General features: G+C 36.5%; 1 protein-coding gene across 1 annotated transcript; it reads left to right on the top strand.

The window, feature by feature from the left end:
• LOC139733108 (ubiquitin carboxyl-terminal hydrolase isozyme L3-like) lies at nt 1-8830 on the top strand. The gene is made up of 7 exons (XM_071643951.1): nt 1-55; nt 1323-1334; nt 2682-2810; nt 3980-4136; nt 4748-4875; nt 5421-5552; nt 7751-8830. Exons 1-7 carry the CDS (start codon nt 5-7, stop codon nt 7835-7837), a joined length of 696 nt encoding a protein of 231 aa, XP_071500052.1. The 5' UTR covers nt 1-4; the 3' UTR covers nt 7838-8830.
• The last annotated feature ends 8361 nt before the right edge of the window (nt 8831-17191 follow it).

The following is a 17191-nucleotide window of genomic DNA, read 5'->3' on the forward strand; positions in this document are numbered from 1 at the left end:
CAGAATGTCTGAGAAATCTGAAATACGTTGGGTACCTTTGGAGTCCAATCCTCAGGTAAGTGAAGAGTAACGAATCAGTGTCATCCGATCAGGGAGGAGGTGCATCTAGTACTGAGTAGTAGGTGGGGTTACGTGGGACTCCGTAACGAATGCACTCTTTGCCTTGGCCTCGCCTCGGCCTCCTTATCTAGCCAGATCGTGATGCTGGAACATTTCATGCGCTCTGCATCTAAATCACATCACCTGCTCGCACAGACGGTACGAGAACACACCTCAGGCTCCATATCCAACACGCAACAGCCCAGCCTGAAACAGCTCGTGTATCATTTAAAACCGAATAAAAGCAGCTGTTGAAGATGTAAATTATACCGGTAGATTATTTCTACTTCTAGACCTCTCTAAATTTATATTGTATCATCATTCATTCCTAGTAAACATTACATTGAAAACTGTTGTAAACATTCGGGCCTAACCAGTTAGAGTAGTTTTTCTAGTAAATTTATTAGTAGTAAATAGGTAGGCCCTAAATGATTCAGTTTTCTTTATCAAAATGTCATCACTCACTCAGCTGCAGTCGTGAAGATAACTTATCTTCAATATGATCTAAAGTTAGATATTCTAATTACTTTTTTTTTTTTGTAATCCATCTAATGTTACTATGGCTATGCCCACCGATCCGAGTGTCTTCAGCGAGTGCTATTATTCAAAGACCCCGATGGCCTACAGCACGACAGTAGTAGTGCCGAATTGATTTGGAGACTCAGATTTGTTGTTCAAATGATCAAGTCCAACCTTTTCTCTTGGGTAATTGTGGTGATCACTTCTAACAGTTAGATTTTGCAAGACTACTCAAGCATTTATATAATAATGCAAGGAACACAATTGGTCCTTTATGAATTCATGTCAGAGAGGTAAAGATATTTAAAGATTGTTTCCAAGTCAACTGAGACTTCAGTGGTGATGCTTTTTAATCACCGCATTATATACATTATATATGCATAGACGTATAGGCCGTAAAAATGCTGATATATTTTTCGACTATTAAATGACAATTTTGATGACTTTCTAACTGTGCCAAATTTGATGAACCCTCGTCATCGTTATGACGTTATTTTTATTATTTTTTTTTTTTTTTGATTGAGCGAGGTTGAACATAATGTGGAATAGTATTTCAGGTTAGTGGTTCATCTTGTTTTCAACATAAAATACCTGCAATATTTCATATTGAAAACAAAATGAAGAATGTGTGTGTCATTTTTTTGAATACATGAAATGATTGAATTAATGATAAATTTTCTCTTTTCCTTCTTTTCACTTGACAGGTTATGTCCAAGGTAAGTCCTCATCTTTACTTGTTTGTCTTTGCATTTAGAAATATCAATGGTGGGTGAGGGTTTTTTTTTCTGTTTTCCCACGAAAATAAAGACAACAAGAACTGAGCCTATTACAAGAGGTGGGTTTCAATACCACACATTTCTATATGAGGGATACAGGATCTATGACTGAAATACACAGAGCTGAACACTGTAAACAGCATGGACAGCCAACTTTGCAAGGATAAGAGAATTGTGTTTCTACTTGTATGTTCCTTGTTTAAGCGTTACTATATGATCTATCAATCACTTCAACAGTCATTCCCTTTTCCCAGTTTTTATTTTTAATTCTTTTATTGTGCATTTAAAGGGAAGGTGCAACATTTAAAATGTAACAAGTGAAACAAAAGCAACAAATCTTAGATAGAAATTGATTGGCATATTAAAAATAATTGATGTTAAATTCAAAGCAAACTTAAATGTACGAGACAGATCATCTCAGCGCTTGATGACACATTTGTTGATAATGTTTTTCATCTGTTTTGCTATTTTGTCAAAATTGTGTCCTACCATGAATGGTTATGTGTAGTGTAATAGAATGTTTTGATTTTATCTGTTTTTATTTTCTTCCTTTCACCACATATATTTTACTGTTGCAAACTTATATGAATCAGAGGTACTGCACGCTACTCTTCCTATTTTCTTATTTCATGCACCATTTACTTTATCCTGTACTCTTTCTCTTTTACTTATGAGTCAGGTAAAGTAATGTACAGTGTAAAACCCTTTTGCCCAATTGACACGCACTTTTTCCACAAACTGTAGGGAAAGATTACAGGGTTATTGTAAAAGTTGAAAGTTATTGGTTATTTTGCACAACATTGATTAGTGCGAAAATGAGACCTATGAGCTAATTTTTGGCTTGTTATACATCTGTATACAATGATATTGTACATCTTTGATTGCAAGGTAGGTACATTGACGTGGTATAGTTGCTGTGTTTCTATTTGTAGTCTTCATACTTGCTAGTCCCGCAGCTTGAGTGAATTTGCTGACTTGATGCAGATCAGTTGCAACCTGTACCTTTGATGATGCCAAGCTCTTAGCTGCGTTGGCAACAGTGAGCTCTTTGAAGTGCTAGCGCATTATGACACTCTGTGAAATTTGAAACATGCAAATTTGTTTTATAAATTCAGTTGAGTGTGCAAAAGTAGTATTCACGTGAAAATTTTTGCTTTTACAGTAGTTTCCTGTGAAGATCTGTTTGTTTTATCATTATTATTGTTATTGTTATTGTTTTTATTATTATTCTTCATTGTTCTCATCATTAATAATATGATTATTTCTTCGCATTGTTTTTTTTTTCAGTATATGTACAAGCTTGGGATGTCTGACAAGTGGCAATTCACTGATGTCATTGGGCTGGATGATGATCTCTTGATGATGGTGCCACAGCCTGTGGTAGCACTTGTGCTCCTCTTTCCTTACAGTGACAAGGTACGACCTTGTAATGTATACATGGATACTCAGTTACTTGCTGTTATCATATATCATATGATTTTGTCCAATATTGCACTGTAAGATATTAAACCTATGTCATGGCACATCATGTCGTTAAGACTATCCTTGTATGTTCTCTAAGTAGATACTGAAGAGTGCTGTATATAGGCAGAAAGCTTGATATTAAAGGGAGCCTTTCAGAGCAACATCCTTCTCAGTCACAATTACAATGTACATCTACACACACACACACACACACACACACACACACACCAATCACAAACAACAGTCTTGCCAAATAGTACAGTGGACTCCTGTTACAACGAAGTCCTTAGGGACCGGCAATTTTCTTTCATTATATCGAAGTTTTGTAAACAATAAAAATACATATAGTCAGGGCTGCACACTAACCCATTTTTTCTACTGGTCCGACCTGCAGCTTGCCGACCCATTTCTCGGACCAGTAGGTACCCAGTTTTTGTATTTTTTACTGGTCCATTCCTGAAAATACTACTGGTCTGATCGTGATTTTCACTGGTCAGGGACCGTCGGACCAGTGCCAGTGTGCAACGTTGATATAATGGATAATGTTGCAGTTTGAATTTTTACTTCGTTGTAACTGGAATTTTATTATAACTGTGTTTGTTATAACAGGAGTGGACTGCACTCAATAAATATCAAGTATAAAAAGAGTTATGTTATTGCCCATCATTAAGAAGTATATCCATTTCCTGCTGGGCAAAGCCAGTGTACCGTGCATTTTAAATTCCCTTTCATTCATTTCTTTATTTCCATTGCCAATGGGGGCCACTTGTTTTCCTTTGAAAATTTCATTATCATCCATTCTATCAATAATATCAAATGGTTTTAAAAAGTTTTACCTTCCTCCAGTGTACTGTATTTCAACACCTCCATAAAAGGATTGCTAATTTGAATTTTGCATCTGGGGTAAAGCAAAACCTTGACTGCACAATTTCCAAAGATGACTAACTTTCCACAATCAAAATACAAATGTTAAAAGGTCTTAAACTACATCATTGATCTTTTTTCTTTAGTCATTGTTATCATCATATTTTTATTTGATATAGATTATGGTAATGATGATGAAGATGATGATGATGTGGATTTTTATTTCCTTACACCGTTATCATCACTGTCCACTCCAGACCAAGGCATTTACAGAGACAGAAGAGAAAAAAATTCTGGAGGATGGGCAGACTGTGAGTGATGAACTGTACTACATGAAACAAACAATTAGCAATGCCTGTGGGACCATTGGAGTACTACATGCTGTCCTCAACAATTCACCAACTGTGTCACTAGGTAAGTGTTCAGCATGAAAGGACATTGACACCTGTAGAGATTTGCCTTCAAATATTTATTTCTATCTTGATGCTAACATGCTAGTCCATGTTGCTATCTGTCTATACTGTATAAGCCATTTCCATCAGTTACAGTTCATTCTTCTCTGATGAAAATCTTTCTTTTTGATCCTTCACCAGTGCTGCTTCCTGGCAGTGACATGATTTTCTTTCGAACATTGCTTCAAAAAGAACATCCACTTAAGCTCTTCTTCCTGATATACCTCTCTTACCCCTATATCCAATTCAGATTCATCTTTATTGGTCTATGATAGGACATAGAAATTTTGTTGCCATTGACATTTTTACAATGGTAGCACAAAAACAAATTGAGTCACAGTTACACATTTCCATGATTGTCACAATAGACACAATAAGATATCTTGTGTATAAATCAACTAGAAATGTTGCTATTGTGACTAGAAGTATACCTCAGCTATATTACATTATTCAGATAATACTCCCAGTAACAATTTTCTTTTCAGCATAGCTTGTCATCAGTGACTGTTCCCAAGTGCATGTCCCTTGTAGATCTCATGCCTGCAATGCTTGTGATCTGAATTCACATCACAGAGAGTACTCTTAAGGAGTTCCTCGACGAGACCAAAGCCATGACGCCAGAGGAGCGGGGTAAGAAGCTGGAGTCCAGTGAAACCATCAGCCAGGCCCATGAAGTAAGCGCACAGGAGGGACAAACCGAGGTGAGTGGAGATTGAGATCAGTGTACATGTACAGTACTGGTTGCTTGTGTGTATATTAGTGGATCTTGGATGTTGGCGTCTTAGTATGTATTCTTTATACCATGAAGTAAACTTATTATTTTTCAGTTTTATCAAATAATTATGAACATATGTATGTGTGTATATGACTATTATGTATTTTTTTCATCAAATAATAACATTCCATATTTTATTGTATACACAAGTAACTCTGCAATTCAGCCTCTTGGCTGCCATGGCAGTATTGTGAATAAACCAGATTGAATTGAATTGAATAGTTTGTTCGTGTGTTTGTGTGTGCATGTATGTGGCTGTCTATCAGTCAGTCTGTCTATGTTTTTGTATTTGTTTTGTTTAGCATGTATGTGTGTGTGTGTGTAAGTATGGAGATATGTGTGTATAGATTAATTTTCATCCTTTTCACAATTTTACTGTGTTTTAAACCAAAAGAAAAGAAAAAGAAAAACAAGAAGAAAAAGAATTGCTCATGACTTCCTCTGAGCACACCGGTTTTCTGTATTTTACAGGCTCCTCAGGCGGATGAGGATGTGTGTCCACATTTCATCGCACTGGTAGAGAAGGAAGGCTGCGTGTATGAGCTAGATGGCCGCAAGAAGTTCCCCATCAATCACGGACCAGTGGAGGAAAGCTTTCTCAAGGTCAGCCTTTGGTCTGTGGATTTTCTTTCAAGGCCCTTGATAGCATTATGGCTAGAGCATAATTCCATACAATACGAAGTTTGACCTGTGCCCCATTTATACTGCAGCCCAAAATTTGGAGCCTCCTCGAACTGTTTAGAAAACCCTTTTGAAAAACAAATTTCTTGTCCATTTTTACTCCACCTAAAACAGGCCCTAACTGGCTCTGTTCTTATGGTAACCAAATTCCCCTCCAATAAGTGGTGCATGCTTTTGAATGCCATGTGTTATGTAACCACAATGTAATCGAGCACAAAAATATATGAGTTGTGCAGTGTTATTATCAATGGCGCTTTTTTGTTTGTGTTAAAGGGTAATGACCTTCGGTGATTGACTTCCAGACATCGAAAAAGCCACTTCTTGAAACTCGTAGTGTTTTATACTTCAGCCAAGGCTCTTCAAAGCTGCTACAGGAGGCTGTGAAATCACCTCCTGTAGGTTGTTTCAAACTGTGATCAGATCGGATCTCCTTTTCCATATTCTGTCTGTTTATATTGAGCTAAAAGGCTGTTTGAGGAGGCTTCAGAACCTGATTTTTGCTGAGTATAGATGAGTATACTGAACACGATGATGAATGCATGATCATTTGAAAATGATGAACACAATGGTAAAAGTTTTCATCAAACATGGATGTAGAACTGGAAAGTTTAAATGTTTCTCATCCTTGCACCGAGTAGTGATATTTCCCACAACCACACACACAAATTACAAAGAGGTGGCGATGTCATCACCGTATAATTCTCAAATTAGTTTATCCCCAGAATTTAGCAGCTTAAACCCATGTCCCCTCAAAAGTCATCATTACCTGGTTATTACCAAGCAGCAATAGCAAATGCAAAGAATACATCTTTTTCATACCGATTTCATACTAAAAAGAAAATGAAATCCATTGTAGATTTTCTGAACAGGCCAGTTGGAAACTTTTGAGGTGATATCATTTCCTTCAGTTTATACATCTTGGGTAAAAAATGTGAGAAACATTCAGATTTAATGACTTTCTCCTTTTCCGTGAAAACCGAGCATATGCTATGCAAACGCCTTCAAAAATCATTTTCTGTTTCATGTTTTATGAAGGTTTGCATGATGAAGTAAATGAGGAATAGAGTTTGCGATAACACCATGTGCATGTGTACATAACCTTGCAGGGACTATTGCTTTGCAGAAAAAGAGCCTAGAGAGAGGAAAGTGTGGGAGGGAAGTGACATAGGGAGAGCATAAGGAAGGCAAATAGTGACAGTTTAGGGGCAGCCGTGAACTGGAAGTTGAAATTGCACAATTGGAGACAGGAGCATAGAGGACAGAGAGAGTTGTAAGGAAGAATCATGTAAAAGTGGTTATTTTCGCATGAGCTATTTTTCGTGCTCGGCTGGGTGAGATGAATTTTACGTGTTTTTAATTCCGCAGAACCATGACATTTATTAGTTGAACATATCACATGCAAAAATATTCTGGTGTTTTTATTTTTTGTGCTGGTTTCTGGTCGCGCGAAATATACAAAAATTTCCACTTTTACAGTAGAGTGAAAATCAGGTAAAGGATTTGGAAATCTTTGGGAGGAAAAAGATGAAACAGACGGGAGGGGGAAAGGAAGAAGTTGAAGTTGAAGTTCTTTTCTTTCTCTTACACTATAGTCTTATCTCTCCTCGACTTACCTCTTTCCTTCCTCCTGTATATCTTCCTTTTGATGTTTTTGATTCCACGTTCAATAGTCTGCATCACTCACCGACTTAGTTTATCTCATTTCGTGAAGCATCTGTTGAAACATCACATATATTTCACTTCTCTCTTATCTCCACAATTCTCATGTGTCATTCTCTGAATCTATATCAAACATTTGTTTGCTTGTGTTTGTGCAGAGTACTAGATTCCCTCTACATAACATTTTGCAGGTGGATGAGTTCGTCTGCTCTAATCTTAACCCGTTGAGGACGGAATGATTTTGCTACAACATGCATTTCCCATAGACCCCTGCCCGAGTATACTCGGGACTCGTCCTCAACGGGTTAAGTGGCTGCTGTGAGCCTGTGAAGGAAGGTCATCTCTGTAAATCCCAATCTTGTGGTTTTTCCTTGAGTGGCCTTTCCATACAAATTTAGCAACAGTGATATCATAATGTGTCTACTTTACATTTCCTTGTCCTCTTTTTTTCTCACCACCAGTCAGCTGCAAACGTGTGCAAGAAGTTCATGGCCCGTGACCCGTCTGAACTACGCTTCACTGTGCTGGCTCTGGCAAAGAATGATTAAACTCCTGGCACCACCCAACCCCCCTGTTCTGCATGCTCAATTCTACCAGTCTTTACACTTTAAAAGACCCCACCCACATATGGAAGGTCGTCAGGTCATGGGGGTCAGGTGGTTTGCTGACTCTCCTAGCAGTGGACAAGTTAGCGTAAATATCTGCTGTTACAGTCAGTGTCGCAGTGTATAATTGGTCACACAAAGTATTTAAACTTAGTTTCTTAGGGCTGATGTTATGTCCTCACTCAGCTGATTATATCATTCCTGATGTGTGAGCAAACACTAAAATTGTGTAGATTACGGATACATATTGCAGCTTCAGTTATGATTAAAAATTTCTGTCAGTCTGCTCTGCACAGCACAGAAGAACTGCAATATCTCTCGTCCAGTTTACTCCGTTGAATTGTAACATTGTGGCAGATATTTCCAAACATGAAAAAAAAAAACTAGAATAAAATTGCAGAATGGATGCATTTGTGTCTGTACATATGCATAGGTAATGCATTGAAGCTGCAATAAAACAAGAAACCTGTCAAAATTTTGGCCTGTCATTAACAAACGATCTTGAGGGAAAAAAATTTGGCATCCGAGGAAAAAAACAAAAACAAGGAAAGACAATTTTATGCAATTCTATCTATTTGGACCGTGTTCGAATCTTGGTGCATGTGTTTGCAGGGGGTAAGAGCAGTAAGTTTCAGCAGTAGAAAATGCTGTCTATTACTCAGCAACTGTTGTCCATGTTAGTGTGTGCTTACTCTTGATTGCCTTCCTAAAGTTTATTCATGTCTTTTAAGATGGCATGTTAAACAGATGGCTCATTTCCTGTCTCTCGGAAAGACGATGCGTAGGTGCATCATTGTGTTTGGATCTGTGTGAATCGCAGCAGCTCTGTTGTTATGATCCTTGGTGGTTTAAAGAAGGACAGCAAGAGTTGATTTGTGGGAGAATTCCAACATTGTTTGTTTGTTTGTCTGTCTGTTTGTTTTTTGTTTGTTTGTTTGTTTGACGGCCAGTATGGTCTGTGATAGCTTGGCAGCAGAACATTGTGATTGACAATCTTTTTTTTTTTTTTCAGTACAGTGGAAACTGATTTTACATTTTCCCTTGGCTACTGATATTTGCTGTGGGGTAACCCAAACAAAAGCCCAACTGCACAACTTGGCAACCATAATCGATGCTACAGTCCGATATGGTCCAAAGGAAATTGTTGGAAGGAATCAAGACATCACAATGAAGTCTATGCAAAATGTCAAGCCCATCAGTTGTGGCAAAGAACTGCTTGTAGAACAGCCATTTAGCATAGTACCCACAAAACAGCATGTTCAGGCCCTTTTTTGACATACAATTGTATTCTAAAATGACTACGCTCTATATTTTTGTTTTTGTTTTTTGTCCCATCACCATTTAGGTGCATACGAAAAACAAATATCCATCACCCAGTGATTATTTTAGAATTTTAGAAGCTTTTTTCTTGCAGTTGTTTAGAGGAAATGGCCATCATTCCAAAAGAAGACAAAATAGATGTTGCCCATATCTAGCTGATAGATGGTATGATGAGTTCATGATAATTTGTTTTTGTTTTTCCGTTTCAGACAAGCATATGCCTAATTATTCTCTGATATGTTGTGTCAGATCAGAGTTATGTTGTCACTTTTTTAAGTATGTGTTGAAATATGAAATATTTTTATATTTATGTCTCATATTGGATTTGTGGACTACATGTTCATGGAAAAGGTATGTTGAATATTTTTGTTCAAAAACAATGTCTGTCTTGTCTGAATACCCTGTACTTTAATGTTTTTGTGCACAATGCTCTAAGCAGGTGGCCTAAGCAAGCGGTCTACAGCAGCAAAAAATCAAATTAGTGGCTGGTATCAATATTTTGTCTCGACAGGTGCATTTGTGTCACATATTCATGAAAATAGATGTACTGGAAAATTTAGTGGATGTTGTCAGGCATGACTGAAAAACCTTATCCTTTACCTGTAAACTGCTGCCATGCTTGCTGAGGTTGGGAAGACATCCAGAGGTTGCAGTAATATTGTCTCCCCAAACAGTAGCCATTTTGCACATAATGTAATCTTGGCATAGGGGCCCTTTCCTCCAGTAGGCAACCTGCTGTCGTGTCAAAATCATCCTATTAAAAGTACACTCTGTTTCATTATTTGCCAGAACCTTGTCATCCTAAAGAAGAGATTTGTACGTTGCAAATTGCTATGCTATCAAGACCTTATCATCATGAATCAAATTTACAGATATACATTTGTACATTTGGTATAAAGAATAGAAAGTATACTATACAGATGACTAATTTAACTTAGTACATTACATGATGACCTGTTTTTTCTGTAATAAGAGATTTGAAAGGAAAAACAAAAAAGTGACCTAAACCTTGTGGATAGAGTGATATGCTGCAGGACTTGAGTTTTTATTTTCAATTTACATTATGATTTTGTATTGCAATCAATAACTAACTCTATGTAGGAGTTAGTGAAGTCATACTTGCTATATTGAGAGACTTCATGATATATCAGTTACATCTTCAAATAATCATTGTCCAAAATATCAGCAGTTAGTTAAACATTTTGAAGAAGAAAAAAAAATGTAATGCCCTATTTAATGTTCATGTGATTATTGTCAAATCTTGTTGACATGTCAGATACGATGAGTGATATCTTTAGTGAATTTGGTAAAGCAGAAAATATGGAGCAATTGTTCTTCAGTGGTTAGGTCAACATGGAGTCACAAGTTTGATAAAGATGCAAGCAATGCACTTGTCAGAATACTGTGGTCTTTGTTCTCAGCAGCACAGTGACACAAATCTTTGTGAATGGTGAGCTGAAAAACTGGAGCTTGCTCAGTGCAGCTCATACTTCTGTCTCGAGCCCTGCGCAGTATACATGTATATCTAAGCATAGAGCAGTCGTTGCAGCTAGCAAAGGGTGCTAGATAAAGTGTTAGATGTGTATTACATGTACTACAAAGCAGAAAATATACTGAGTGCAAAATGAAAGGAACAATGTCAGTCACAGTAATCTTGCACTGATGTATAATCAACTGCACATATACACAGTAAGACCTGGGACTATTGCTGTTTCAAGTATACATACACTGTATTGGTCACTTGCGTGAATCTGTGCCGATGTCATACAAACTGCCTACAATATTACATGATCATTGTCAACAATATAACAAAATATATAATGTATGTGCATACATCTGGCAAGCTTAAAGAAACTTACTATATCCCAAAACATGTGTATTGAATGTGAAGCATGTATTGATCTCGTACAGTGCAAATAGGTGTCAAGTTAAGATGGCATTAAATGCAACTAATGGATTGTGCAAGACAGTTGCTGTCCAAAATTGTGCTTTATTCAATTGTGCAAATGAAATTCGTCCGGACGGTGACTGAAATGTACTGGAAGATTGACAAAGTGTCGGTGTGTTTGGAGATGGATTTAATAGTACAGTAAATCTCAAATGCAGAACATACATGATACATTAATGAATTTGTGAAAATGAGAACCTCGCCAAATATTCAGCATAAACAGTAGTCTATACACTGTACAGCATGTTCAGTGCAGTAGCCAGTAGTGACTGCATACTGCACTGCAGAGTTGCAGAGCATGCAAATCAGAAACACATACATATATATATATACATACACACGCACACACATACACCCAAATGTTCACATACACAGGAGACAAGCACACAAACACACACACACACAGACACGTGCACACACTACATAGCTCACACAAATGTACCAATAAGTAGACTAATTGCACACATTGCAGTGTTTTGGACACATTGCTTACAGCCATTATTCATTTGCTGCCACTGCCATATACCCCCACAGCCCCACTGCTGGTAATGCGCTTAATTGAATACCCACTTCTTTGATGTGTCCTTTCATGTGGCGCGATAACAATCTTTGCACGGCACATATTGCATACATCAAAGCTAAGTCCCCAAACCCGATATTTAATATGCACCAATGCACACATACAATGTAGTACTGTACAACTGCAGAGCTGCTGGCAGCGGTACAGCTTTTATTGGCTAAAGATTGGGTTTATGCACTACGCCATAATGCCAATACCATCCATTAGTGAATTGCAGATACATGTAAAGCACAAGTACATTTGTACTTCAATTTTAGGGAAGCAGGTTTGCAATCATGATTCCACCTCTTACAAAGATAATCAGTCGCTAAAATGTTGCTTCAGTACAGATATTCACATGATACCAGTGTTCAATTTTCTGTCCCGTATCTTATCATTTATTCTCTACACACAGAGCACTACCGGTAATTGTAATGGCCACAAGTGCACTACAATTGTTAAAGTTTACAGCACAGTATCATACTGGTGAAGTTAGCTGATTGACGATGAAAATGAAATACATATGTACATGTATATTGCTAGGTACTTCTCAGTGCGAGAGAAAAACAAAAACAAAAGGTCAGCAGTCTTATACAATGTTTCTCGGTTGGCTTGGCTTTCATGGTACAAATGCACTGTATGTATACATTAACTGGGTGTGCCAGAGATGAGCGAGGAAAAAAAAAAGACAAGACAATTAGAGCATACAAAATTGTAGACATGAAAGGTTGAGATCAAAAGTCACTGAACTTTGGCTAGAAGTGTTATTTTTTGGATTGTTAGTATGTACTATAGTTTGCAAAGTCTAGCAGGATTGCAATTTAAGAAGATTTTTACAAAAATTTAATCTATTTTTCATGGTGCAAATGGGGTTAACATCTATCCTCTTTTCAAATGAAGCTGTAAATTGATGACCCTCAACCATCACTATTCACTACGTATTGTGAAGTTTGCACAGGGTTAGGACTGAAATAAAGATAAACACCACACAGGTGGCCAATTTTAATCAACATCAAACAACTTTCAGCGGGCTTTCTTGTGACTACATGTACATGTACTGTGTATTGGGCAATAGACAGGCATACAATATTGCATTCCACACAAGTATAACGCAGTCAATATTTAATTACCAGTTGCACATAGTAATGCTGTGTGAGAAGATGCAAAAGGGTAATTACATCAGCCTGTCGGCTTATGGATGGCCTCGGATGTGAAAAGAATAATTATTAGATACACAACTTGAAAACCTGCCGGTACCAATTGACACCATACAGTGATATCTGAAATCATGTCTCATAGTAGGTTATTGCTGATGTGTTTTGTTTTTGTTTTTAATAGTTTTGTTTGTTTGTTTATTTGTATGGGGGGGGGGGGGGTTGCATAACAATGACCATTACTTACACTCTACAGTGGTTTGTCATTAACCATGCAGTACTGGTGAACATCAGCTAGCACTTAATGAATCATGCACACAGTCAATGCTAATAGGAAGAGTAAGTGAAAGGTTTTTACCACAACATCCGAGTCATACAGTGTAATTTCCACCAAACTGGCCCAAACTTGACCATATTAAATGGCACGAAATACAAGGGTCTCTTCATGTAAATTGTCCTATGGACAGGAAAAATGTTGATTTTCTATATCAGGTCTTTGTTATTAATTAGTTCATTAATTTTGTAATCTAAGAACAATATAAAAAGAGGAACCCTTTTTGATTCAAACAAATAAAGGTGAGTGTTATAGGGAAGTGTGTTTTATCAAGCTGCTTGGGACCACTGAAATTACAGTACGGTACTTTGTTATGTTAGGGATAGAAACAAAAGTATGAAAAATTACCTTGTTATATCGTATATCTCGTTATTTCTGAACTCTTTGTAACGAGGTTCAACTGTATTTCATCACAATCTTTATTCAGAGTTCCCACCGCATGTTCAAATAACACACATTACATACTATATAATATTTGAACACTTGCATAAGATCACTGATACAATTATGGTTCACAGAAGATAAAACATACTGCATGTCATTGCATCCACTTATCCTGTAAGCTTGAATTGCCATGAATGTTGTTTGTTGCCTTTACATCAGCTGTAATATTGATTAAAGGATAAGTGCACCTACACACTGTAAATACATAAGTGGATTGAGTGAATGCAGCAATATTAGTAGAACACCTCTCAATCAAAATTCTTAGGTCTCCTCTGAAGGTTTATAGCAACAATTATGTAGGACCTACCGAGTAAGTTACTTAACACATTCTCACATAATAAAACACACTTGTAACATGTTCAGGCAAAATACAAAATCAAAATACTTGTCAGCACAAATATATATGTATGACAAGGCTATACTCCATAATACAAACAAAATTTTACTTAAATTAGTCATACATGTATTGTACTTGTATATCTTCATGAAGATAATTAGGCCAACTATGAATAATACAACAGAATTGCTTTATCCAACAGATATGTACACTTTATATTAAAACAGGCAAGGATTTCTGCAGACTGGGCAAGAGAAAATGGCAGAAAGGATGATGCTGCACCATTCTCTGTGATTCTTTAATCACTTTCTGCAAAAAAAAAAGGTACCAGGTACTGAACACAAGATGATAAACACAAGGATGCTCATAATGATAAAAGCCATCATAATCATATTCAATGATGATAATAGAGATAATGATGATGACGACGATGAAAATAATAATAATAATAATAATAATAATAATAATAATAATAATAATAATTACCATTAGTATCATTATTATTATTACTACTACTACTTACCAGGTAATTTTTTTATCATTATTATTACTAATATTATTATTATTATAATTATTATCACTTATATCATTATTATTACTAATATTATTATTATTATAATTATCATCATCTATATCATTATTAAACTGTTCACAATAACAATTATAGAAATTATAATCACTAACAACAAAACACAAAATTCATAACATCAAAGATTCATAACATCAAAGATTCATATTTTTCACTGAAAATCATCACTAGAAATGGAGAAGATATGTAATATGAATTTCTAATGATCAAACACTAAACCTTTTATTAACCCTAACCAGGCCGGGCTTTTTGGGGTGTTCTGTGGCCGGGGAGGGGTTGATTCAAACCCCCCCCCCCCCCCCCCCCCCCGAGATCTCGGCCGTCAATCGCGCAATAGCCATGAAATTTGGCACATGCATTACCTGTGGCGTAATCTACCAAGCTATACAAAAAGAAATGGAAATTTTCGTTATAATAATTTATTATGCTACTATATACATAAAATCATACATTTTGCTCTAAATCAGTAATTAAAGTTCCTAGAATCCTAATTTTTGGTGAAAACATTCTTTGTAGCATTCCTAACAATGTACTTGAAAAAAAAAAAATTTGGTTTCAAAATCAATTTCTTATGTATTTTATTGTTTTATGAGTTTCTTATGTATTTTTGTTTTTTCGACCTTTTGTTTTATCATTTTTTTCCCGCAAAATTTATGACAGAACCTACTTCAAGCATAATTATGCTAAAATTAATTAGTTTCAGCCTATGAAAGTGAAAATAATCATATCTTTATGAATAAGAAGAGAAAACTCCATTTGCATAGACTTTATACACAAAATCACGTTTTTGAGCCATTTTCGGTCTGACAGGCATGTATAAAACGTTATGCAGCGTCGTAACGGTATGCGCGATTTTCGCGAAAATGGTGTCAAAAGATGCGCGAGACTTGAAAGTAAAAAGTCAGCGAACGGCGCGGTCAAAAAATTTCGCGCGGCAGAGTAGTCTCGAAAAATGTCGAGGGGGGGGTTGATTCAAACCCCCCCCCCCGGCCTTTTTAGGGTTAAAGGGACGCAGTCCTCAAAAAATTAAAAAAAATATGTTGTTGTTGGTACCTCCAATGAACTACTTTCATCAAAAACAAACTTTCAAATCACCAAATAAGCTCGTACATTTCGGTTTAAAAAGTGTGACTCTGCAAATGAGCAAGTCTTGGCGGAGAGTCATACGTCATCGATGCACAACTCTTTCCAGCGGTGTTCTGCTCGTCATCCCTAGTTATTTATAAATACATGTTTACTATTTATTTTTATATTAATTGTATATATAAATAAGCTTGAAATATTTTGTTTGAAATAATAAAACCACATATTGTCACATTTTATGAAAAAATCAGATATGATCATTTTGAACACTTAAATTGGTTTTCTGAGGCACGGCTGTCAACTTGAGAGTAGGGCATCAATGACGTTGCACTTTTTGGCAGGCTCTTACACGATCGCTTGCAGGAATTATTTTTTAAAAATCGCGTACGGAGACAATTTTTGATGTCCACGCGTATAAATTGGTGAAAGGTTATATTTTTTACTCTCCTTAATTATCAGTACAGTGAAAATCTCAGGACTGCTTCCCTTTAAGGCAATACGAGTTATGCAATCACTCAGAAGCTAATTCAGTGCCTTTTGTCATAATTCTCCCTAGTGTGACAAGGATAATTACTAGTTTAATCAGGGCAGGCAACATTTGAAATTTCATTCCTCAAGACTTCTGCCATCTGTACCATGTAGACTCTAAAGGAATTTACATGCACATTACATAAAATACATTTTACTGTAATGTAGATTGTTGCATAGTTCCATACATTGAATATCTATCTACCTAGATTCATGTGGCTACCAAATGAAGAAAGAAATGAATGCTTGCAAGCAACATGAGACTGATGGCTTTAAGTCCCCTCTGAAGGACTATAGGCAATATAGGCATTATATAATTTTAACCTTGTACTTCACTTTTTTTTTTTGTAAAGCGCCCTCTAACCCACTATTCTACCTCCCCTTTAAGGGGGCAATTGCTACTGTTAGGGGATTCAAACCAGGGACTGAGAGACCACTGTCCCATCCACCAAGTCACAATGGCTCCTCTATTTAATCCTTTAAATCTCTAGTGAAGAGAACCTGGTGGGGATGTAGCTCCTGGAAAGCATCACAGTCACACCCACTTGATGTCAGATAATCACATGTCTTTCTTTCACACTTGTTTGTACTTATTTTGGTATTATGCTTTACATACCAGCTTATTTTGGTCAGACTGAAAAACTCTGGTCAAGACTAAAAGTTACTTCCATCAATGTCTCATTCTGTCACAGATTTATTAAACAGTCACATGTTTTTTCTGTATGCCTTTCATTATATAACAAGACCTATCTTCAGAAAATAATATTAAAAAGCATTGCAAGTTTATCATCTATACTTTGTTGTATGATTGAAAGGGACTACTGCTTGAGTTTTAACAGTGTTCGCCACAATACATCACTCTCCTTTGTCAAAGTGTCTATCAACAATTCATTTGGTAATCTGCCACTTACTAGTACATTAGTACTTGACGGCATCACATTTAGGATTACAAGCACACAGTAGTTTATCACAGTCTAGACTTCCCTGCCACACTGTAGCAC

Source organism: Diadema antillarum, unplaced genomic scaffold, assembly GCF_040938485.1.
Source record: "Diadema antillarum isolate AM-2024a unplaced genomic scaffold, OU_Dant_1.0 seq00000460_RagTag, whole genome shotgun sequence".
Lineage (NCBI taxonomy): Eukaryota > Metazoa > Echinodermata > Echinoidea > Diadematoida > Diadematidae > Diadema > Diadema antillarum.